The 24837-nt window shown below is 46.2% G+C and overlaps 1 protein-coding gene across 1 annotated transcript in view; it reads left to right on the forward strand.

The window, feature by feature from the left end:
• Positions 1 to 1749: 1749 nt before the first annotated feature.
• COPG1 (coatomer protein complex subunit gamma 1) overlaps positions 1750 to 24837 on the forward strand; it is a 25665-nt gene continuing 2577 nt past the window's right edge. Inside the window, exons 1-23 of the mRNA XM_006772499.2 lie at positions 1750 to 1845; positions 2772 to 2824; positions 3267 to 3347; positions 3612 to 3683; positions 3816 to 3895; positions 5351 to 5426; positions 5679 to 5771; positions 6209 to 6295; positions 7422 to 7579; positions 7674 to 7807; positions 9664 to 9731; positions 9978 to 10166; positions 11110 to 11205; positions 14085 to 14328; positions 15161 to 15236; positions 16283 to 16386; positions 16831 to 16956; positions 17268 to 17336; positions 21304 to 21446; positions 21786 to 21957; positions 22538 to 22635; positions 23986 to 24124; positions 24409 to 24507. Coding sequence (XP_006772562.1) covers positions 1809 to 1845; positions 2772 to 2824; positions 3267 to 3347; positions 3612 to 3683; positions 3816 to 3895; positions 5351 to 5426; positions 5679 to 5771; positions 6209 to 6295; positions 7422 to 7579; positions 7674 to 7807; positions 9664 to 9731; positions 9978 to 10166; positions 11110 to 11205; positions 14085 to 14328; positions 15161 to 15236; positions 16283 to 16386; positions 16831 to 16956; positions 17268 to 17336; positions 21304 to 21446; positions 21786 to 21957; positions 22538 to 22635; positions 23986 to 24124; positions 24409 to 24507 — 2494 coding nt within the window. The 5' untranslated portion in view covers positions 1750 to 1808. The remainder of the gene's footprint in view (positions 1846 to 2771; positions 2825 to 3266; positions 3348 to 3611; positions 3684 to 3815; positions 3896 to 5350; positions 5427 to 5678; positions 5772 to 6208; positions 6296 to 7421; positions 7580 to 7673; positions 7808 to 9663; positions 9732 to 9977; positions 10167 to 11109; positions 11206 to 14084; positions 14329 to 15160; positions 15237 to 16282; positions 16387 to 16830; positions 16957 to 17267; positions 17337 to 21303; positions 21447 to 21785; positions 21958 to 22537; positions 22636 to 23985; positions 24125 to 24408; positions 24508 to 24837) is intronic.

The raw sequence follows: 24837 nt of genomic DNA on the forward strand, positions 1-24837 counted from the left end.
AGGCACACCAGCTGGGTGATCTTGGGCTGTTTTAGGAAACCTGTGATGAGAAATAGTTGGATCCCAGGGGCCTCTCATCATAGGCTTCTCAGTAAGGGGTCTAGCTGGCTTATGCTACACATCACCTATCAACCAACCTCAATCCTCTTTAATGCTTCCCCCCTTAGTCACAGTGCTAAGGTGCCTTCTCCTAGGAGCAATGCCAGGTGCAGGGAAACAGGTTCTGGCCCAAAGCCAGAACTGCACTTGCAGTTCTAGAGAACAGGATATAAACTGGGAATTGCTGGTAGCCATATAGGTATCTCTGCTACAATGTTAAGATATCTCTTTGTCTAATCATTGTGTTGTACACCTGAAACTAATATAATATTGTATGTCAACTATAATTTTAAAAATAAATTAAAAACCACCAAACAAACAGAAAAGAAATATTCCTTTATAAATGGTGAGTGAGGAATATTTCATCCTAGAGCTGTTCCATAATTCCCACAGCAATCCCTTTATTGCTGGACATTTAGGGTGTTTCAAATTTTCTGGCTGCAAACTGCTGAATTGGGCAATTTTATTTTCTTTTTTTAGATGATTTCCTCCGGATAAGAGGTGGGGTTACTGGTTAAAGATTTTGAACATCTTTCTGGCTCTTGACAGTTGCACCTTGGCGCAAGACCGCTGTCCCCATCCCCTACTTCCCAATAGCCCGCAGCCCTGCTCTGCAACCCTGAAGCCTGGCCCCTCTTCCAACACCCCTCCCCCTGCTTTCCTATCATCACCACCTTCACCTGCAGGCCTGTGCCCCAACATCTGGCCACTCCTCTCCGCTCAGCCGGGCTCCTTCCCCTCCCCAGGCAGGCCGGTGCCAGGCGTCGCAGCGCTCAGTCATCCTGACTCGGCTTTGTGGTAGTCAATTTGGCATGAGGGCACTTTCGGTCCTTACCTTGGCATCGAGGTGTGCCGCCCAAGGGAGATAAACCCTGGGTTATGTTTCATTCTCCCCATTTCCCATTTCTTCTCGTCCCCAGCGCTAGGGGGCGTAGCTAACAGGCTCTCGATAAATACCCCAAGTATTTAAAAAGCACATTTAAGTTTCTATGCTGACCTTTTACTTTAGTTAGATCCCTGAATTTACAAAACAATTTGCACCAGAAACAGACGTGATAGGAGGTGGGCAGAGGTAAATTATAAAAACAAGTTCATGCATTAATTCATTCAACGAGTTTACTGAGCACCTGCTATATGCCGCAGCAGTGAATAAAAGACAACAATAATGTGTGAGATGGTTACTCTAGCTAGGGAGAGAAACCAGGCCAGGGCAGAGGGCTGAAAGTGAGCAGTGGCTAGAGAGGCCTCCCTAAGGGGATAACACGTAACATTAATTGGGGGGGTCTACCGCGGGATAGTGTGCTAGGCGCCTCACTTCCCAAAGCCCGTTTAAACTCACTCCACGACGCAATGGCGCAGGGACTCCTCCTCCTCCTATTGTACAGATAAGGTGGGAGTAAAGTGCAGACCTGGGGTGCCCGTCAGCTCCGAGTCTAAGGCCTCGGCCACATCACCCCTCGCCCCAAACCCCCTACGCCTCTCCGGCAGCCCAAGCCCCTTTCAGACAGGACCAGGGTTAAAGCCCGACTAGGCGGGGCGGTCGGCAGCTGCGCATGCGTAGAGCGCGGAGTGCGCCTGCGCAGAACGCAGGGCTGCGCGCAGGGCTACGTGGCCGGCGGAAGTGCTGTGTGAAAACGCCATCGGAGCACCGCTGGTCGCCGCGCCGGTCCAGCACCAGGCGACTGCTTTGTGCCCCCTCCGGCGCCACCATGCTGAAGAAATTCGACAAGAAAGACGAGGAATCGGGTGAGGGGGCCCAGGCTTAAAGCTAGGCCTGAGGAAAGCTGGACCATCGCGTGGGCTCTCAGCATCCTCCCTGGGAGCCTTGCTACGGGGCTTCTGTCTGACCCGAGGCCGAGGCCCCATGAGGGGCAGGGGTTCGTGCAAAGGTCCACAACCGGTCAATGGCGAGCCTCGGAGAGCCAGCGCATGCTCCATGGCCCCGCATTCGTTAGATCGGACCGCTGTTCGCTGGGTGACCTTGGGCGGGTCACGCGCCTCTCTGGGCCTCAGTTTCCGCATCTGTCAGGGGAGTAGCAGATGCTCTTTTGTCCCTTTTCCCGTCCGATCTCTTGGGATTTGCCAGCACTGAGTTGGTGCTGGCAAACGGGGGCGTTATCTGTGGGGCCAGTATCCTGCGGCGAAGAACCCGGTCTCATTCATTTGTTCAGCGAACATCTTGAGCACTTACTGCAGGCCAGGCACTTAACTGTGTCCTGACACTGCAGTGGAAGTGAGACACTTGCTGCCTCTGCTGGGGATGTTAGAACGGTCACAGGCATCACGGAGGCGAGAGACATAAACCAAACAATAATAAAACATGTAGTTAATTACAAACGTGACATCTGTGAAGACACCCTAGGCACTGGGAGATGGTGGTCCTCACACACAGTAGGGGTCAGTTAAGCACCTTTTGGATTAATGAATGCGAGACGAGACACTGTGAGAGACACAGGACAACTGTGCCAGGGCAGCTGAGTGACTAAGTGGTACAGAGCAACCCTTGCAGGAGGGTGGTATGATTTACATGCAGGTTGTAGAGCTTTGATTGCCATTCGTAGGAGTTTGGACTTGACTAGGTAGACAGTAGGGTCCTATGTCCCTTCTCTATGGGAGCGTTTTGAAATTCAGGGTCACAGCTTGTGCTCAGTCTTCTCTGTTCTCTGATCTAGGTGGAGGTTCCAACCCATTCCAGCACCTTGAGAAGAGTGCGGTGCTCCAGGAGGCAAGTGTCATTTGTTCCACTCTTTGAGCATCATGTTCAGATGGATCTGATTGATATGCGAGCACATTCAAAGTGCTGGTTTAAAGAGCCAATAGGGGAGAAAGAAACTTGTTCCTGGAAAGACAGGAAAACTTCTTCCTGGAGAGAGTTCAGTATGCTTACATTTCTGTTGTTCTGCATTTCTCTATTTAACAAGCATTTATTACTACCTGTTAGTCAATAAATGAGTATATTCCTAATGTTGAAATTAAGGAAGATTTCAGGAGTTGTTACTAGATGAATTAAAGAAATAAAAGCCAAAACTCTTTCCTATTGAAAATAAGCTTATCTAAGCAACTGTGTTTATTGACTCTGGGACTTCTCAGCCTTTGAATGTGCTTGATGGGAAATGGAAGGAAATATACCGGACTAGAAAGTAATATCCTTGGTCACTTCTTTTTAGGCCCGGGTATTTAATGAAACTCCCATCAACCCTCGGAAATGTGCCCACATTCTCACCAAGATCCTTTACCTCATAAATCAGGTAACGGGGAGGCTTAGAGGTGGAGAAAACAGTGTTTGGAGATGTTGGGGTACTTCAGTCCAGTAGCCCTTAGGCTCTTCAACAGCCCATGAGTGGTTGTAGCCAATGACCCAGCTCTGGATCCCCTCAGCATCCAGTTCTGATGTGTTGCCTTTGATGGAGCCTCTGAGGGCTCTGAGGACTTGGCCTGGGCTGATCCAGCTGCAAGAGCCTTCTGGCTCCTCCATCCCAAGCTGATACAGACTTCTTTTTTGATTAAAACAGGGGGAGCACCTGGGGACCACTGAAGCAACTGAGGCCTTTTTCGCCATGACCAAGCTCTTTCAGTCCAACGATGTAAGTGCCACAACCCCAGCTTTCCTTGGGGGGTGGGGGGGGAAGCCTGGAGTTTCATATAGTCTGGACTTTTCTAACACTGGCCCTCATGCTGGGCTAGGAGTCATAGGGCTCTTTCCATCTCTTTCCCAGCCCACCCTTCGTCGAATGTGCTACTTGACCATCAAGGAGATGTCTAGCATTGCAGAGGATGTCATCATCGTCACCAGTAGGTAAGTCTTGGGTCTGTGGATGGTTCCTCTGATGGGTTCTATTGATGCAGAGACCATTTTTTCTCATATATACTAGACAGTGAAACTTAAAAAAAATATATATTTTTTTATTGATTTCAGAGAGGAAAGGAGAGAGATAGAGAGTGAGAGACATCAATGATGAGAGAGAATCATTGATTGGCTGCCTCCTGCACGGCCCCTACTGGGGATTGAGCCCGAAACCCCAGGCATGTGCCCTTGACTGAAATCGAACCCAGGACTTTTCAGTCCATAGGCAGACTCTCTAACCACTGAGACAAACCAGCTAGGGCTAGACAATGAAACTTTTGATTGACATACTTTTAGGCGCCCTTTCATCTTCTGATTCCTTTATCCTTCATTTACTGCTGCCCACCCCATGGCAGCCGCCAGAGTATGCTGTGCCCCTTTTAATTCTCTGGCCTTAGCTCGGGCACAAACTCTTCCTTCCCTTAGATTTCTCTTAGTCACCTAGCCAGCCTGGAACTCACAATGACTGTAGTGAGTACCAAGAGAGAACACAAGAAAAATGGACATAGAGAACACGAGAGGTATACAAACAGGCTTCCTGATTAAGTACTGGTTTCTACATTAGGCTGAGTGATACAGGGGACAGATGTGACTAAGGTATATCCCTGCCCTTACGATCTAGGGCTCAGTTCTCTTATTTATTCTTTTTTTTTTAATATATTTTATTGATTTTTTACAGAGAGGAAGGGAGAGCGATAGAGAGTTAGAAACATCGATGAGAGAGAAACATCGATCAGCTGCCTCCTGCACATCTCCTACTGAGGATGTGCCCGCAACCCAGGTACATGCCCTTGACCGGAATCGAACCTGGGACCCTTCAGTCCACAGGCCGACGCTCTATCCACTGAGCCAAACCGGTTTCGGCCTCTTATTTATTCTTGTCACAGTTTTTTGGGGAGGGTATAGAAGGGGATGTCATATATTTATTTGAGGGTTCATTTAGAAGATATCTGTTGACTGTCTATCAGTCCCTGTGGTTAGCTCTGGGATTGGAGCAGCAAACAAGACAGACATGGCCTCTGCACTCAGAGAATTCACAGAGACATAACCTGGCAGTCAGGTTGTTCAGATAGGATATAATATGGGACAATGATAGGCTGTGAGAGCAGACCAAAAAGGCACCCGCTTTGAATTTGGGTCAGGAAAGGCCTCCTAGAAGAACTGAACAGAGTCCTGAAGGAGGAATAAGAAATAGCAGAGGTGGAGGTTATGGGTGAGGAGTTTTCCAGGCTAAGGAAACAACATACACAAATGCCTGGAGCGGAGAGATCACATGGCCTATTTGGGGACTTTTTTGTTAAGAGTTTATGCTTGATGGTAATGGCAGTAGGAAGCCTCGGAAATGTTTTAGTAAAAGCAGGGGAGTGATCTGGTCAGTTTTGAGTTTTATGCCTTCTCCCCCTGTAGCCTGACAAAGGACATGACGGGGAAAGAAGACAACTACCGAGGCCCAGCCGTGCGAGCCCTCTGCCAGATCACGGATGTGAGTCTGCTGCCACTGTCCAGCCATCTGTCCTTTCCCTGCTTTTCAGTCAAGGTTCAGTTTCATCCTTTGCATGCTTTAGCTTGTCCCTGCCTCTTGGGCAAAGCACTGAGCCAGATGATGAGGGTTGGAGTGCATAGGAAACATGTTTGCTTCCTCCTTGCCTCATTTCTCTACCCCCTGTCACCTGCACTCCTGAAGGTGACTAAGGATTGATTGGGTCCCCTCCTGCCCCACTCCTTGTCCCCACAGAGCACCATGCTGCAGGCTATCGAGCGCTACATGAAACAGGCTATCGTGGACAAGGTGCCCAGTGTCTCCAGCTCTGCCCTGGTGTCTTCTCTGGTGTGTAACTGCATCCGGGACCCTGCAGGGCCTGGGGTTGGGTTGGGGTTGGGGGAGGGCAGGATATATTTTAAAGAAAATATTAGAATTGCTTTCCAGTAGATAATAAAAAGTGCTTCTGTATCGCCCCCATCTGAGAGTCCCACTTACCTTCTTAGTGAAAAGTGCCAGGGAATTCTGAGTTGATTGAGGAGGGGCCAGTTGAAGAGACTGGTCCATCCTTTGGGGTGACCTATTATAGGAGTTAAAGCCTAGAAGAGTGAGGGTGGGAGCTGTCCTATGCTTGTGTACCATCTCAGAAGACCAAGACAATGGAGACGTCCTGGGCTTTGTCTGAGGGAAGAACCAGGGCCCGGCTGAACTGTAAGCCAGGCCCAGCAGATGTGACGGGAGAGCCTCTTGACTTCCCGCCCCTTAATGTGCCCCTTTGCCCACAGCACCTGTTGAAGTGCAGCTTTGACGTGGTCAAGCGCTGGGTGAATGAGGCCCAGGAGGCGGCATCAAGTGATAACATCATGGTCCAGGTGAGGTGTGAGCGGAGCAGTGGCTTTAAATTATTTAGGCCGATGGCATGGCACTGGCGAGTCAGAATGGACTCTCACCACAGACATCCTGGTGGCCCCTAGCCAGAGCAGGATTTAATCTTTTTGTCACTGGATTATGGGGAGACTTGAGGGGTTTTGTAGAGGGGGGCTTGGGTTAGAGATTCCTTACCACCTGGTGCCAAAATATTAAAGTATTTTGATAAAGTTTTGGGGTATGAACTGTAGCCAATCTGGCCCAGGCAGGCAGAGGGCCTTTGCCACCTGGGTTTGTCAGTGATGCATAGAAATATCTTCGTGGGACTGTTGTCTACGTAACTCTTCTTTAGTGATGTAGGCCAGGGAGTCCTTTTATCTCTGTGGGTCTCAGTTTGCTTGTCTATAAAATGGAAATGAAAGTTTCTGCCTCACTAAGCTGTTAGGATAAAATGAGACAACATCTGTAAACATCTGACACATCTGGTGCATACCTGTACAGTCTCTGTGTATTTTTCTCTTCTCTTTCTCTTCACCCTTTGCACTGATTCTCATCTCCCAGGGTCATCTCAAAACACTTCCCAGGGTCAGAGAAGCTTCTTAGCGCTTGAACGCCACTCTGATAAGGAAACAGAAAAGAGCAGAAGGGATAGGAAATAACTTTGGACACCATACATCTCTAGAATGGAATCCCTGGATTTCAGGTCCTCTAGATGTTTGCCAGTACCAACCATTAGTCCTTGGGCAAGTCATTGGTCTAAGAATATCTTCCTACTTATCTACCTATGTGCATGCTCAGGGCCCAGCTCCCTCCTCCGTCTAAAGACACTGGGTTTCTTCCCATTCTTTCACCTCTGTGGCGTCTGTTGTCCCCTTCACATCTGTACTCAATGATGCCTGTCAGAGCCCTGGCCAGAACCGGGGCCAGGAACAGTAACTACAGATATACTCATGTACACCGTGTCAGGAGTGTCTATACAGACCATTTGGAGGACTTGTCACAGGCATTATGATGCCCATTTTAAAAATGAGAAGGCTGAAGCCCAGAGAGATGCAGTGGCCTGCCCCAGACCACACACTGTAGACCTAGGCTTCACATGTTTGTACTCAGCTGCTATCTTCTGTCCTCTAGTACCACGCACTGGGACTCCTATACCATGTACGTAAGAATGACCGCCTGGCTGTCAGTAAAATGATTAGCAAGTTCACACGGCATGGCCTCAAGTCTCCCTTTGCCTACTGCATGATGATCCGGGTGGCCAGCAAGCAGCTAGAGGAGGAGGACAGCAGGTAATGGCTCTTGTCTCCCCTCACTAGATGATGCCTCATTAAACCTACCGTGCTGGGCCATTTCCAACTCCTTACTGCCTATGTTCTTTTGTAGCCGTGACAGCCCACTGTTTGACTTCATCGAGAGCTGCTTACGCAACAAGCATGAGATGGTGGTCTACGAGGCTGCCTCGGCCATTGTCAATCTGCCAGGCTGCAGTGCCAAAGAGCTGGCCCCAGCTGTGTCAGGTTACCAGGCATTCCTTCACTCCGCTTCACACATTTGTACCTGCTGGGAACTAGGCCCTGGGCTGGGGGTCAGGGGAAGAAAGAAAATGCCCTTGAATAGGCCACAGTCTAATGTTAAGAAAAGGAATTAGTACCCAGTAAGCACCTGCTCTGTGCTAGGTACTCTACTGGGGCCTCTCATATGTGTTATCTTTGGGGGATGGTGTGCATTTAGTTCCATCTTACCACTAAAGAGACTGGGGCTCTGGTAAGTGCCATAGGTGAGGTTCAAATCTGCTCTGCACCTGTCGGGCTAGCCAGCCATGCAAGAGGGTCTGGTGGAGGAAACCAGGAATTATGAAACCAGTGCATACTTCCTAAGTGCTGAGCTGTCTGAGGTAAAGGAGAAAGCAATTCAGAGGGCAGGGCCTGATAGCTACGAAGTGGCTCTGCCCCTTGGCAGCTGAGTGAGCCTAGGCAAGTCATCTGTCTTCTTCATGCTTCATCTTCTCTGGAATGTGGATAGTAATTGTGCCTGTTACATAAGATTACAGTAGGCAGTAAATTTGTGTGATCTATACAAATGGCTTGGAAAAATGCTTAGCACCATGGTGACCACAGGGAAAGTGTTCTTTGCTATTATTAAGGAGAATCCACCTGCCTTGAATTGTTCATTGCTTTATTTTTACAGGTCCCGGTGCTAGGTGTTGCGATCTCACTGTATTTAAGAATGCACATGTGATGTGCTAAGTAGTTGGTACTGGAAAGTTGGCATATTAAGAGTTTAGAAAAGGAGATGTTGCTAGGATTGCTAAACACAGATTCAGAGAGGGGGAGAGTGTTCTAGAAGGACGAACCCAATGAAAGTCAAGATGTTATGGCAGGAGAGTTTGAGTGCAGCCTTTTTGGAATGAATGGACCTGTTTTTCTAATCGCCATAATAATGTTATAACCTGGCCAGGCAGAGAGATGGGGTTCATGTTTGGAGAGAGAAGTCTCTTTCTTCTTGGAGACGAAAATAGAAGAACCAAAGGAAGTTATTCACTGATTTCAGTATTCATTCATTTATTCTTATTGTATTCCCCATGTTTCCAGAATAATGAAACACATAAATAGGACAGAGCCTTCAAAATAAAGCCAAATAATAGAAAAGAACATGGTTACCTCAGAAAACAGCAGTCATATTTACTACTACTTCGAGAGCAGAATTGAGCCCTGAACTTCCTGACACCTAAGGCACAGGAAGGGATATGCTGCCTGACATGCACCTGCTAGTAGAGGAACCAAGGCCGTTGTTTAAGCCAGGAGTGAGGAAGTTCTGTATGTGCTTCAGGAGAAAGGAATGGAGTTCTACTTCACAGGGGTCCACAGCTCAGACTTCATTCAGGTGCAGGCAGTCCTCGATTTCAGTCCTGGTTCTGCCATTTACTTACTGCTAACCTAGAGTTACTTTAGTTGCTTTATCCCTTTGTGCCTCAGCCTCCTTACTGTTAAATGGGGATAACCATAGCTGCTTCATAAGGTTGTGGGGAATCAGTAAGACACGGCATGGCAGCTCCCCAGCACGGTGCCTGGCACACAGCAGGTGCTCAGTGAACAGCCACTCCCATCATTCACGGGATCCGTTGGGCTCTCGAGTTCATAGTAAGGCCTCTGTGCTCATGGCTCCAGTACTCAGGGAGAGAACTCGCTTCCTTGGTTGAGGTGGGGGTGCCAGCAGGGAAATGAGCTGAAGCAGAGGGTTTGGGTCTGAACAGCCTCAGAGCCCTTGCATGCCCTCGATGCCCTATTCCTGCCCTCTCCTGGAGGCCTACCTGGATTTTTCCAGCTGCCCAGCAGTGAGAGCAGCCTGACACATGGCATCTGTCTCCCCACAGTGCTCCAGCTTTTCTGCAGCTCACCCAAGGCCGCTCTCCGCTATGCCGCTGTCCGTACCCTCAATAAGGTAAGGGTGCAAGATAGGCAGAAGAGGGGATCTGGCCTTCTGAGAGGGTCACAGGAGGTAACCTGATCCAGCTGGAGGTATTTCCATGTCCCTGACCTTACCTGGATGTATGTAGCCCTGGTCACAGTCACTTTCTACCAGATGGTGACATGAGTTCATCCAGACCAAACCCATCCAGTGGGATGACAAGTCCTATTTTTTTTTTATCTCTTGTCCTTGTCCTCTTTATCTTTCCTCCCAAAATAGGTTGCCATGAAGCATCCGTCAGCAGTGACAGCCTGTAATCTAGACCTAGAGAACCTTGTCACAGATTCGAATCGCAGCATTGCCACGCTAGCCATCACTACTCTGCTGAAGACTGGCAGCGAGAGCAGCATCGACCGCCTCATGAAGCAGATCTCCTCTTTCATGTCAGAGATCTCAGATGAATTCAAGGTACCCAGGGCACCTAGGGAACACCCACAGTCCCCAGAATCAGGAAGATGCTCTGTTCCCACTCCATGTTCCCTAGCCACTGGGCCAGGATTGACCTGAGGGAATGTTCAGGCTTGAGGATTCAGTGGAGAAGGCTGGTATATAACCCTTCACGGGGTTTGGCCTTGGGAGATGCGCACAGTCCTGCCTCTGGTGTTTGTCTACACTGTTTCTTTGTATAGCCAGTTGACAGGACATTGTGTGAGGACCGAGGGAGTAAATGCTGTCAAGGATGATGCTCTTTTCCAGTTTGGGTTGATGGTGAGGCCATTGATTGGTTTGGGGAAGGAGGGAGAAAGTTATGTCTTGGGTGAAGGAAGGAGAAGGTAGTGATGGTTACTGCAGACGTGTTGTGTTTGTGGGCACCAGGTGGAGTTATCTGGTAGACATTTAAAAACACTGAGCTCAGACAAGAGACAAAGATCTGAGGTCAGTGGCATAGAAGATGTAGTTACAACTATGGGAGGAGATAAGATTGCTGAAGGGATTATGAGAGAAGAGAAGAGGAGAGGAGACAGAATACCCAAAGAGGAATCAGAAAAGCTGATTGGGGGAATATCAAAGGAATGGGGGTGAGGAGGCAATAGGAAGAGAAGCAGGACAAGTGAGATGGAGAGGGGTCTCATAGACTTACCATGAGGTCTGAGTAGCAAAGCAGAGTTTGGGGTCCTGTGTATGGGTCTGGGACTGTTGGGACTGTTCTGCCTGCTATCCTGCCCTGGATGGGTTCAGGGATTGCATGTTCCCTGAGGGTGGGTGGGGGGTGGAGTTCCTTGTTTCCCTGCCCTGTGTCACATCCCAGGTCTGGCCTTGCTTAAGGAAGGACTTCATTAGCAATTAGTGACCTAAGTAACTCCACCCTGGTGGCAGGAGGCTTCTGCTTATGCATGTCTGTTTGACTCAGGTGGTAGTCGTCCAGGCCATCAGTGCCCTGTGTCAGAAGTATCCTCGCAAACATGCTGTCCTCATGAACTTCCTGTTTTCCATGCTGCGGGAAGAGGTAAGAGTAGGACGCATGCAAGGCATGCCAGGGCTCCTGGTGCTGGGAGCAACTTGGCTGCTGCCTCCATGTCATTTGGGTGAACCCAGATCAAACTGTTAACTGGGTAGATTTCCTGGTTCCTGTGGCCCTTTAAACTCCTCGTGAACCAACAGGTAAACGTGTAGCAATTACTAGTAATTACAGTAATAACTATAAAGACTCAGTACCCTGACTTTAAACAGTAGATGCCCTGAGGCAATACTTGTGCAGATAATGGGAAAATGTGTTTCTACTGGTAGCTAGTGTAGAAGCATTCTGGACCATTCCAGGAACTCTGTGGGGTGGTTTCTTGTGAAACCTATGCTTATATTGTGACATTTGTTCTCTTCGTTCTGACATGAATTAGTGATTTACTTACCCCACCTTTCTTGGATGTCTCAACAAAGACAGTTAATTCAGAGGAGCAGAAGCAAAGTGTTTGTGGAGTAGATTTGGTCCCCAGATATTTGGTGCTCCTTGGCCCCAGCCCCAGAGCTGCCCTTGGACCGAGGCAGTAGAGGAGCTGTTGCCTTGGGTGTCTTTGGGGTTCCCAAAGGTATTGGAGGGGAGGAGAACACTAACACTTAGGGAGCCGTTAGCTAATAGACCGAGCACTTTGGAGACACTACACAGTGTGCACAATCTTGTGATCCTCATAACAGGCCTTGTCCATGGACATTATTTTCTCCCTTTGAAAATCAGGGATTTGCCCTAACTGGTTTGGCTCAGTGGATAGAGCGTCGGCCTGAGGACTGAAGGGTCCCAGGTTCGTTTCCAGTCAAGGGCATGTATCTTGGTTGTGGGCACATCCCCAGTAGGGAGTGTGCAGGAGGCAGCTAAATTGATGTTTCTCTCTCATCAAGGTTTATAACTCTATATCCCTCTCCCTTTCTCTCTGTAAAAAATGAATAAAATATATTTTAAAAAAATAAAAAAATAAAAATCAGAGATTTGACTCAGAGAAGTGAAGTAACCTGCCTGTGGCCACTTGACCAATACATGTCTAAGCCCCTATCTGTCTGACTAAAAAGCCCATGATTTTCTCCCGGATCTTCTTTTTCCTAGAAAAATTCATGGGTCCATATAAAGTTGAGTGTAAGACCTTCACTTATCAGGTTGCAGCACTTAGACAGGGAGACCTTGTCTTCTAGAAATGAGTCTGTTTCTAGCTTTCTGCAGAGAGGCTTGTCATTCTCTAGTTAGAGCAGCTGCCAGCACAGCCTGGATGCACCTACTCTTAGCTTGCTGCCCACCAGGCTGACGGACTAGCTATAGAGGTGATAACGAAAATAGTGCTTGAGGGTTTACAGAGTACCTACTCATATGACAACCTGATTGAACTGTACAAATGCATTTATTTATTCTTCAAAATAACTGTGAGGTAAACACACTAATGGTCCTTATTGTGAAGGAGTGTGAGGCTCAGGGGAGGTAAGTGGCTCACAGCCATAAAACAAACTAATCTGAGAACAGGGGCCTGATTTGATCCACAGGTAAGTTTTACTTAGACTGTAAAAGCTTTAAACATTTCAGATTAGTAGCCGTTATTAAAAAATCAGGAAAACACTGCCACCACCACCATAACAGATTTCCAGTTTCGCCCAAAAAACTTGTCAGATCTGGCAGTAATGCGAGGCTGAGGGGTGATTTCCTTTTTTGGATGGGACAGGCACCGTCCTTTGCCCCTCCGTTCCCATTTAGTCTGCTTCATGTTGCCAGGTTGCATTCCTGGCATCTGTAGGCATCTCATTTGCCATCATTGTCATTAAAGTCTGTAAGTAGCAGAACATAGATTTGATCAAGGATCTTCTGATTCTCCACTGCCCCATTTTGCCTTTTTTAAAAAAATTGTGGTTAAACTATGCATGACAAAATGTACTATCTTAACTGTTTTTAAGTGTACAGATCAGTATTAAATATATTCAAATTGTTGTGCAACATCTCTTTTTCATCTTGTAAAACTGAAACTCTATACCCATTAAATAGCAATGCCTCATTTTCTGCCCCTCAGCCTTTGGCAACCGCCATTCCACTTTCTCTATGAATTTGACTTCATATAAGTGGAATCAAGTAATATTTGTCATTTTGTGACTGGCTTATTTCATTGAGCATGATGTCCTCAAGGTTATACCACATTGTAGCATGTGTCAGAATTGTCTTTGTTTTTTTTAAAGGACATATCTTTTTTAAAAAAAATTTATTGATTAAAGAGAGGGAGAGAGAGAAACATCGATTTATTGTTCCGCTCATTTATGCATTCATTGGTTGATCTTGTATTGTGCCCTGACTGGGGATCCAACCCTCAACCTTGGCATATTGGGATGATGCTCTAACCAACTGAGCTCCCTGGCCAGAGCTAGAATTTTCTTACTTTTTAAGGCTGAATACTATTCCATTGTATATATAGACCACATTTTTTTATTTATTCATCTGTCAGTGGACGCCTGGATTGCTTCTACCTCTTGGCTATTGTAATTAATGCTGCTAATATGAACATGGGTATACAAACATTTCTTCAAGACCCTGCTTTCAGTTATTTTGGGTATATGCCCAGAAGTGGAACTGGGATAATATGGCAAGTCTGTTTTCTTTAATTTTTTTGAGGAACCACCACACTGTTTGCCATAGCATCTGTACCACCCATTTTGCCTTTTATGTCAAAGTTAGGAAGAAAGTAAGACTCAACATGTTTCAATTAAACCAAATCCGGTTAGAACTGGAAAGGCCCCAGCAAACATCCAGTCCAGGTCTTTTGTTTTACACAAAAAGATTGTTTTTGATCCTGGTTAGGCTCTGAGCCTCACAGCTCATTCTGGAGCCAGCAGCCTCCTTGATCATCTTGACCCTTCCCACTGCAGGGTGGCTTTGAGTATAAGCGGGCCATTGTGGACTGCATCATCAGCATCATTGAGGAGAACTCAGAGAGCAAGGAGACAGGACTGTCACACCTGTGTGAATTCATCGAGGACTGCGAATTCACTGTGTTGGCCACCCGCATCCTACATCTCCTGGGTCAGGAGGGGCCCAAGACCAACAACCCCTCCAAGTACATTCGCTTTATCTATAACCGAGTGGTCTTGGAGCATGAGGAGGTCCGGGCAGGTAGGTCTGAGATAGGGCTGAACTTTGACTGTTAGCTTGTCTTAAGTAGACTGCTCTTACAAAGGGACCTGAGCCCCTAATGGGGACAGGGCACTTGGTGTTTTTGGCTCACAAACTCAGTTTTTTTAATATTGTAGAAGAACCTTCGATGTTTAGAGGTCATCTAGTTGAATGGTTCTTAATCTATTTGTTTTATTGATTTTTTTCACTTTATATTCGTGTTTAACTTTATTTCTTTTTTCTAACAATAGTTTTGAGATATAATTCACATACCATAAAATTTCTCTTTTAAATAAATGTAATTTATTGTGCAATCATTACAGTGGGGCCTTGACTTCAAGTTTAATTTGTTCGGAGACCGAGCTCGTTAAGGAGCTCGTTAATTCAAATTATCAACTCAATGCAAAAAATCAGCCGAGAGACAGCTGGTATCTCAAAAAACTCGTTAGTCGGGACACTCGTAAGTCAAGGCCCCACTGTATATTATTCATTTTAATTTACTGCTTTTTTCTCCTCATGCCCACTGGATAGATTTTTCTGTTTTAGCAATTGGTAATCATGAAGTAATAGTTCATTTTCTCATTGATGTTGATCTAGTGCTTAACTGAATTAGGCCATTTGGATACATAAGCTGAGAAGCCTGACATTGGCCAGCTCCGGGGGCCTCATCATAGTTAATGCTGAAAATGGCTCCTGGAACCCTAGATTGGGACTGGCTTCTCGATGAAATAGATGAGGAAATTGAGGCTGGGTGGTGCCAAGATTCCCCCAGAGCCACTTGTTGTGTTGGCTCTGGTGTATCAGGTATACTTTATGTGCTTCATAAACACAGGTGCTGTGAGTGCTCTGGCCAAATTTGGAGCCCAGAATGAAGAGATGTTACCCAGTATCTTGGTGTTGCTGAAGAGGTGAGTCTGTGCCTGAGGGCCGTGATGGATGACAGAGTTCCCTCAGGCTCAGGCAACTTTCCTTTGTCTCTAACTGTAAAGGGGAGGGGTGATAAATTATACAACTATGGATTGTAGGGGAAAATAGACGGCATAGAAGAGCAAGAAAAAAAACAATATACAAAAACGCCTTCACCCAGATGTGAGCATTGTTCATTTGAGTTATTAAAAAAAGAAGAACTTTACTGAGATACAATTTGTGAACCTTATAATTTACCCATTAAGAATGTGTAATGTGATGGTTTTTATTCACAGAGTTGTATAACCATCCCCACAATTTAAGTTTAAAAAGATTATCCCCCCCTAAATAAATCTTGTATCCATTAGTTATCATTCTCCACTTTCTCTAACACCCCCACCACCATCAGCCCTAGACAACCAATAATCTACTGTCTATATCTATGGATGTGTCTATTCTGGATATTTCATATAAATGCTATCATACAATTTGTGGTCTTTTATGTGTCTGGGCTCTTCAAAATGTTTTCAAGGTTCATCCATGTTGCAGGATAGAACAGTGCTTCATTCCTTTTTATTGACTAATATTTCATTGTTTTGGCTATACCACATTTTATTTATCCATTCATCAGTTCGTGGACATCTGAGTTGTTTCTACTTTTTGTCTCCTGTGAGTAATGCTCCCATGAAGGTTCCTATGCAAATTTTTGTGTGGACATATGTTTTCAGTTCTATTGAGGGTATAACTAGGAGTGAAATTACAGGGTCATACTAATTTTTTTTTTGACATATGCTCTTGAATACAGGAGATTCATTGCCTTCCTCCTGGGTTGGCTTTTGGAGGAGAATCCAGGGACTATGAATATGGTCACCCCTGATAATTAGTTAGAGTTTTGTGGGTCCCTTCATGGCTTTGATGGCTAGATACCACATCTGGGACTGTGCTCTCAGAGCTTGAAGAGACCGGCTTCCTCTCACCACTCTGTGATGAAGCTTTCAGTACCCATCCTGTCACCCCTTATTCAGAAGTGCCTTGTGTCTGGCTGCAGGTGTGTGATGGATGATGACAATGAAGTCAGGGACCGAGCCACCTTCTATCTCAATGTTCTGGAACAGAAGCAGAAGGCCCTCAATGCGAGCTACATCCTAAATGGTGAGCCTTTCCTGCTCTGTCTTTGATCCCCTCCCAGAGCTGTGACCCTTTTCATTACTCTGAGCTGGGCAGGGATAATCGGAGGCACGAATTTCGTAAACTTCCATGGCAACTTCATGGCATGCCTCTGAGCCCAGTAGACCTCGGGTCATGTGGTTTACCCAATGTGGGTGGAAACAGCCCAGTAAATTGAAACACTAGTCATTAATTTAAAAAACGGTTTGTATAGTGCTTTATTGTTTACTAGTCCCTGCTGTATGTATATTTATTCCCTACATCAATCCTATCAAGGGGGGTTTGGATGAAGAAGTAGAAGCTCAGAGTTAAGTGGCTTTTTCAGGGTCATACAACCCCGATCCCAGGGCCTGTTTTCCATGGGGGATTCCTGGTGCTCATTCTGTCATTCCTTCCAAGCAGAGTGACCTCTCTCTCACTGGCCTCTAGGTTTGACCGTGTCCATCCCTGGTTTGGAGAGGGCTCTACAGCAGTATACTCTAGAACCATCAGAAAAACCTTTTGACCTCAAGTCTGTGCCCCTGGCCACCGCACCCATGGCAGAGCAAAGAACAGGTGAGTAACACCTATACTCCTTTCAGAGGCCCTCAGGTTCAGGCCTTCATTGGAGGGTCTGCATTGGCCATGAAGCCACTAATCCTAACCAGGACGGATGGGGTTGTGCTGGGAGGAGGGAATAATCCTTTTTGTGTCTGGCTCCAGGAAAGGGACACACACACACACACACACACACATACTTGCTCTCTTTCTCACATGTTTAATACTACACTCTCAGGAAATTGTAATCCCTAAATAACAGCACTGTACTCAACACCACAGTGCCCCATTAGTGCAGTTGTTGATCACCATTGTATTTGCTCCTGCAGAAAGCACCCCCATCACAGCAGTTAAGCAGCCTGAGAAAGTGGCAGCTACCCGGCAGGAGATCTTCCAGGGTGAGTAACAGTGCTCGGTGGGGCTCTTAGGAGCAGGGCTCAGTCTCCTCAGCTTTGGAGTAGTTGTCCTCCGGGAATTCAGAGTAAGAACTGTCATTTGCTGGGTCTGTCCTGATGCTGAGCCCTGAGAGTGTTTTGACAGTACATTTGATCCTCATGTGGAGGATATTAGGTCCACTTGGAATCTGAGGAATTGGAAGTTCGGAGAGAGTAATTCTCCAAGGTTGCACAGCAAGCAGGTGAAGGAGCTGACATTAAGGTCCAAATCAAACTGGCTTAGAGCTGCCTCTCAGCCTTGGTTCTGAAGCCTCAAACAGCTGGAACCCAGGCCAGTGCAGGATGTTTGCTTCAGAACAGTTGGGATTTTAAGATGGGTACTTTTTCTTAGGTTCCAGATGTGTTCAGTCTAAGTTGTATTGTTACATTTTAAGTATTTATCTATTTCTCTGGTCTTGCATTAAGTGACAAGGCTATGTATCTAATTGCCAGACCATTTTATCCATTGAATTCCTACCTTCAGGGACTAGCACATATCCCTCTTCCTTTGTGTAGCCCTCACCGATCTCCTAAGCTCTTCTGTCTGATTACTTCTGTTCTGCCTCTTCTGTTTAAATAGTTCTGTGTGGTTTTATACACAGCACTTAGCACAGTGCCTTCCTTCCTCAGAGTAGATCGTTATTGTTGAACTGCATTAAATCCCCTCTTTCCCAGTCCATTTCAGAATCCTGTCTCCTGTCAACATGTTACCTTTCAGATTCAGGAAAGCTAGGATCCTGCTCTAACTGGGATCACTTTTTTTTTTTTAATCCTCATCCAAGGATATGTTTTTATTGACTTGAGAGAGAGAGAGAGAGAGAGAGAGAGAGAGAAAGACCTCGATATGAAAGGGAAACATTGCTCAGTTGCCTCCCCTAAGTGCCTTGATCAGGAATCGAACTCACCACCTTTTGATGTATGGAACGACGCTCCAACCAACCGAGTACCCTGCCTGGGCTGGGATCACTCCTAACTCAAAACATTTCCTTCTGTATTAGTCCCCTCATGCTGCTGTCACAAATCACCACACTCTTAGTGGTTTAACACAAATATATTATCATACAGTTCTAGGGTCAGAAGTCCAAAATGAGTTTTGTGTTGGCAGTACTGAGGGATGCCCCAGGGGAAAATGGTTTCTAGATGTTTTTACTTTCTGGAGTCCTCCTGTATTCCTTTCGTAGTGACTCCTTCCTCCATCTTCAAAGCGGTCTGACTCAGGCCACCAACTGCCTCCCTCTCATAAGAACCCTTGTGATTACATTTGAGCCCACAGGTAATCCAAGATAATCTCCCCATCTCAAGATCCACCTTAATTTTATCTGCAAAGTCCCTTTTACCATGTGACAAAACGTATTCATAGGTTCTGGAATTAGCATGTGAGCATCTTGGGGGTGGGAGCGAACATTCTGTCACACTTTCCAAGGAAGATTCCTTCTAAGCCTCTTAGAAGTTATCAATTTCATTTTGAATAATCTTCCAAGTATAACATTTATTAGTCACATGTTAAGTTACAGAAACTTTGCTATATCTTGACACTTATTGTCTCATTTATCATCACAACAACCCTGTGAGAAAGATTATTGTATCTATTTTTTAAAAAAAATATATTTTATTGATTCTTCACAGAGAGGAAGGGAGAGAGATAGAGAGCCAGAAACATCGGTGAGAGAGAAACATCGATCAGCTAGCTGCCTCCTGCACATCCCCCACTGGGGATGTGCCCGCAACCCAGGTACATGCCCTTGACCGGGATCGAACCTGGGACCTTTCAGTCCGCAAGCCGACGCTCCATCCACTGAGCCAAACCGGTTTCGGCTGTTGTATCTATTTTATTGATGAAGACACTGAAACTCAGAAACATTGACTGATAGTTAGAAGCAAAATCCCCCAGGTAGTAAGTACCAGTTCTAGAACCTTGAGGCCCAGGGAAATGAATTCCCATAGAAACACATTCTGGTGGCTGATGATCATGATAGCCTAAAAGTTCCTCCTAATATGTAAGCTGACTGTTTCTGGGTATCTAGTAAGGCCTATCCCTATAACCCACTGCCAAGTTCCAGCAGTGGGCTGGATCCTATTGCCTGCACATTTGTTAGATAATGTCTTTTAGGCTCCAGGGGACTGAAGCAATCACGTAGACTCTTTGTGGTGAGGAGGAAGCAAAATAATAACAATAATGCCTACTTTCTGTCTCTATCCCTGAAATAGAATTGAGTACCTACTAAGTACAGGAAAAAATATCAGATCCCTGGCCGCAGGGTATAATTCCTGTCCTTAAGGAGTTCAATTAAATTTGAAAGACAAGTTGAAGTCTTGGAGTAGTGGTCTTCAAATATAATTAGATATAATTAATCTGAGGAACTTGCTAGAAATTCAGGTTCCTGGGTCCCAAACCCAGAGATTCTGATAAAGCATTTTTGGGATGGGCCCAGGAATTGGAGTTTTGTTTCTTTTTGTTTTTCTTTAAATATATTTTTATTGATTTCAGAGAGGAAGGGAGAGGAAGAGAGAGAGAGAAACATCAATGATGAGAGAGAATCATTGATCGGCTGCCTCCTGCACCCCCCACACTGGGGATCGAGTCCGCAACCCAGGCATGTATCCCGACCAGGAATCGAACCATGACCTCCTGGTTCATAGGTCAATGCTCAGCCTTGAGCCACGCCATTTGGGCCAGGAATCAGAGTTTTGTTTGTTGTTTTTTTAAAATATATTTTATTGATTTTTTACAGAGAAGAAGGGAGAGGGCTAGAGAGCTAGAAACATCGATGAGAGAGAAACGTCACTCAGCTGCCTCCTGCACACTCCCCACTGGGGATGTGCCCGAAACCAAGGCACATGCCCCTGACCGGAATCGAACCTGGGACCCTTCAGTCCACAGGCTGATGCTCCATCCACTGAGCAAACCAGCCAGGGCAGGAATCAGAGTTTTTAACAAGCTCCTGGGTAATTCTGACATAGGTGATCCGTGACCATAGTTTGAAGAGTCCGGCCTCTGATGTAGAATGGGGAAGAGAGCAGCAGTTTGAGCCATCATAGGCAGGCATCCTGTGCAGATGCCGCATTCACCTGGACAGGCCAGGGTGGGTTCCATAGGCTGGGCTTTACCATATGCCCATAGACCACACTGATTGGGTTTTCTGCAACACTGAATCTGAAACATCTTTTTTTTTTTTTTTTCTTTTTAATTTCAGAGAGGAAGGGAGAGAGAGAGAGAAACATCAGTGATGAGAGAGCATCATTGACTGGCTGGCTTCTGCATGCCCCCTACTGGGGGGATCCACCTGCAACCTGGGCATGTGCCCTGGCTGGAATCAAACCTGGGACCCTTTAGTCCTCAGGCGGAGGCTCCACCCACTGAGCCAAACCAGCTAGGGCAGAATCTGAAACATCTTTTTTTTTTAATGTATTTTTCAATTATAGTTAACCTACAATATTAGACTAGTTTCAGGTGTACAATGAAACATTTTTTATTGGCCATTTGTCTTAACTGACAAATGTATAGGATCAGATTCTGTAGCTATAACAGCATTCATCTAATACTCTTAGTACTTTCCTACTTTCATCTTCTTTTAAGAATCTTTGGTGAGCTTCTGAAGTTGAAGGGATTGGGGGGGGGAGGGAGTCTCCAAATGGATTTTGCCTAGAACATTGAGGTCTCCTAGTCAGTTCGTTGCTTCTGAGATCTTTTGTGGGACCAAGGGGAGGGGAGTATTCATGGTGGGTGGTACAACTGAGCAAAGCTAGGGAGATGAGAAAATATGTCAGTATATTTAGGAAATAGGAAATAGTTGTGTGTATATCTCCACCCATCTCAGTAGGATGAAAGACCTTAAGAATTGGGCATGAGCATTTATTAGAAACCATCACAAGTAAGTTATTCTGGGAATTGAGAAGCTGAGTAAACGTGTGTGTGGCCTGTGTTTTTCAGAGCAGTTGGCAGCAGTGCCAGAATTCCAGGGGCTGGGGCCCCTCTTCAAGTCCTCGCCTGAGCCTGTGGCCCTCACTGAGTCAGAGACAGAGTATGTCATCCACTGCACCAAACACACCTTCACCCACCACATGGTGTTCCAGGTGAGCAGAGAGGGCTGAGGTTCTGCTAAAGCCTCGTGAGACCATGCACTGGTCCCAGATTTGATGGGTCCTGTAGGGTAATGGCTTCCCCATACTGAGTTGGTTGGGACCCAACTTGATGACTGGGTCTCTCACCAACTGGTGTGTCTCTTGTAACCTTGACCCAGACTCTTTCTGGCTCCTGAATGTCAGCATAGAGACAAGGAACCTAAGCAGGGTGACTGGGATGGGAGTCAGCTTGGCCCCTGAGTGAGAGGTAGAATCTCCTGGCTTTTCTACTGCATCAGGGCTTAGACCTTGAGCAGTATCTAAGTGACCCCTTCTTCATTCCTAATCCAGTTTGACTGCACAAACACACTCAATGACCAGACCTTGGAGAATGTCACAGTGCAGATGGAGCCCACTGAGGGCTATGAGGTGCTCTGTTATGTGCCCGCCTGGACCCTACCCTACAATCAGCCTGGAACCTGCTACACGCTGGTGGCACTACCCAAGGAAGACCCCACAGCTGGTGAGCCCCCCTCCAGATTCCAACCTGGCCTCAGGGTCAGAATGGGGTGGGCAGCTAGTGTGCTGACCATTTATCTCTTATTACAGCTTCAACTCCTTGATTTCAGTCCTGAGAAGAAGAATGGCTAAGTCTGGGTGCTTTAAATTTCCTCCTCATAGAGGCCCATTCATAGATGAAGGAAACAGACTGGGATTAAGTGGCTTATCTAAGTTCAAATAGCTGATAAGAGGCCAAAACCATGTCTTTCTGGTCCTCAAACCAGTATCCTTACATTATACCATGAAAGAGTAGAGACAGGCACAAACACTGAAACATTCCCAAGGAAACCACCAGCTTCTTTTTCCAGGCCTGCTTTCCCCTTCTCCCTTCCCCACAAAGGGACTCCTCAAACTCATGACTTAACTCTCCTGCCCTTCAACAGGCGGTGCCTTCTGTCCAGATTTGTGGGGTTGGATAGCATGTTGCCACCACTGATAACGTGGCAAAGGCCTTGAGAGCTGGCTGTGGCCACCTACCCTATGGAGAAGCTCATCCCTGTAGTGACTAGGGACATCCTCACCACAGCCTTTCTTTCTCACAGTGGCCTGCACATTCAGCTGCATGATGAAGTTCACTGTAAAGGATTGTGATCCCACCACTGGGGAGACTGACGATGAAGGCTATGAAGATGAATATGTGGTAAGAAGCTAGAGTCAAAAGGCTGTTTGTGCCTGAGCTGGGAATAACTCCCCCCCAGAAGCTGACAACAAGACTTGAAGCATTTTCTTGCTGTTTTGAGCTTTACAGCTCTCTTTGAAAGAAACTGTTTTTAACGTAAAAAAAAAATGCATGCTCATGTGTAAAAAAACCTTGGAAAATATAAAAACAAAGTCCAAACAAACATTACCCATAGACTTTAAAATATTCTTATATAGCTATATCATAACTCACTCAATTCCTCTAATTTGGGATTCCACATTTTTACTATTTATAAATGCTGCATTAAATATCCCTTTGGATACAAATTTTCAGATTATTTCTGTAGGATAGATTCTGGGCAGTAGAATAATTGGGTCAAAGGGTAAGCATGATTTTAAGACTTTTCCATTTATATTATAAATTGCTTTCTAGAGAAATTGAATGAGTTTGTATCTGCTAGCTAGTCCTTTTATACACTGAAACGGCCCTTCCAATTCTACCTTTCTGAGCTAGAATGGAATCTCTCTGGGCTTTGACCATGGAGCAGTGGCTCAGTACCACCTGATTAGACCATGATGCTCAGTTTGGGAATGGAGATTGTTGAAGTTCCTTATAACTAGAGGGCCTGTCACTGTGGAATACAACTGACATCACTGTTGTGTTGTATCATCTTAGAGTCATTGTTGAGGAAGGGCCTTTCCTGAGCCAGCAATGACCCCGTGGGCAGGAACTGCCCGAGATCACGTGAGCTTCCTGGGAGAGCTGGGTCTGACATTGCGTTTGCTGTAGGAGCTGAGTCCTACTTAAGCACACCTTAAACATCTGCAAGAATAGGGCTTAGTGAAGATCTGTTGGATGGATGAATGGGAAGTCTTTTTGTACACTTAGTCCAAGGTGCGGGGATAATTATGTGTCCTGTTCAGGGACACAGCTAAGATGGACGCATGGGTCAGGCCCAGAGGACACAGCTGAAGTAAAGGGGAGTACCTCCTGAGTGTTAGGAGCGACACTCAGACCTCTGTGTGCGCTCTCCTATACAGTCCCTGGATCTTTGAGGCACTGATTCTAGGCAGGCTTCAAAAGGGATTTGATCTTGCAGCCAACACCCTCAGGTGAGCACTTGGGTCAGGGCATTTTCCAGGGGAATACTTGGCTGTGAGGACTTTGAGGACAGGTACCTGGTCAAGTTGCTGTGTATCCCCAGAGCCTAGCACAGTGTTCAGCACCTAGGGAGTAACTGCTCAATGTGTTGCAGGAAGAGTGAGCAGTGAGTTCAGAGCAGAGGCCCAGTGCGGAGCCAGGACTCTCCACTGGAGGTGTGGACCTAACTTTTAACTCCCATTTCCCCAGCTGGAAGACCTGGAAGTCACTGTAGCTGACCACATCCAAAAGGTCATGAAGCTGAACTTCGAAGCAGCCTGGGAGGAGGTGGGGGATGAGTTTGAGAAGGAGGAAACGTTCACCTTGTCTACCACCAAGACGCTGGAAGGTAAAGTCCTTGCTACTGTTGAAGTACTCCTCACATTCGCTCCCTGCTCCTCTGCCCCCAGGGGTCAGAGCCATCTCTGCAGCACATATTTCAGATGCCACTTTATTAAAAGCCCTTCAGAGTAGGGGGAGGGAATGGGGATGGGGAAGCTGTGGTGGCACAAGGGGGAGACCAGTTACGTGGCTTAACTAATACAAAATAGTATTGAGTGGAAACTAATTGAAAATGAAATTAAAAAATAAAAAAGATATGTGGCTTAATGATACTAACATTTCTCCCTACAGAGGCTGTGGGAAATATTGTGAAATTCCTGGGAATGCACCCTTGTGAGAGGTCAGACAAAGTGCCGGATAACAAGAACACCCACACGTTACTCCTGGCCGGTAAGCAGCATTTCCAGTTGGGAAGGGCCTGGGTATCTTGTAGCTTGGATGCCACTGCATGTAGCCTGGGCTGTGGGCTCCCACTGCAATCTCAGGGACGAAAAATTCATGGTGTTGAAAATTCACAAAGTAATAAAAAGACCTGTAGTGAAAAGTGTCCATCCTAACCTTTGCTCCCAGTCTTCCAGTTCCCTTCCAACAGGCAACCATTGTTACTATTACAAACAATACCAGTATATCCTTCCAGTGATTTTATGGATATAAAAGCTAATATGTACATATTTCTCTTTTTAATTCAAATATTTATGTGCAAATGGTTTTACTTTATAT

The sequence above is a fragment of the Myotis davidii genome, unplaced genomic scaffold (assembly GCF_000327345.1).
Source record: "Myotis davidii unplaced genomic scaffold, ASM32734v1 scaffold526, whole genome shotgun sequence".
Classification (NCBI taxonomy): Eukaryota; Metazoa; Chordata; class Mammalia; order Chiroptera; family Vespertilionidae; genus Myotis; species Myotis davidii.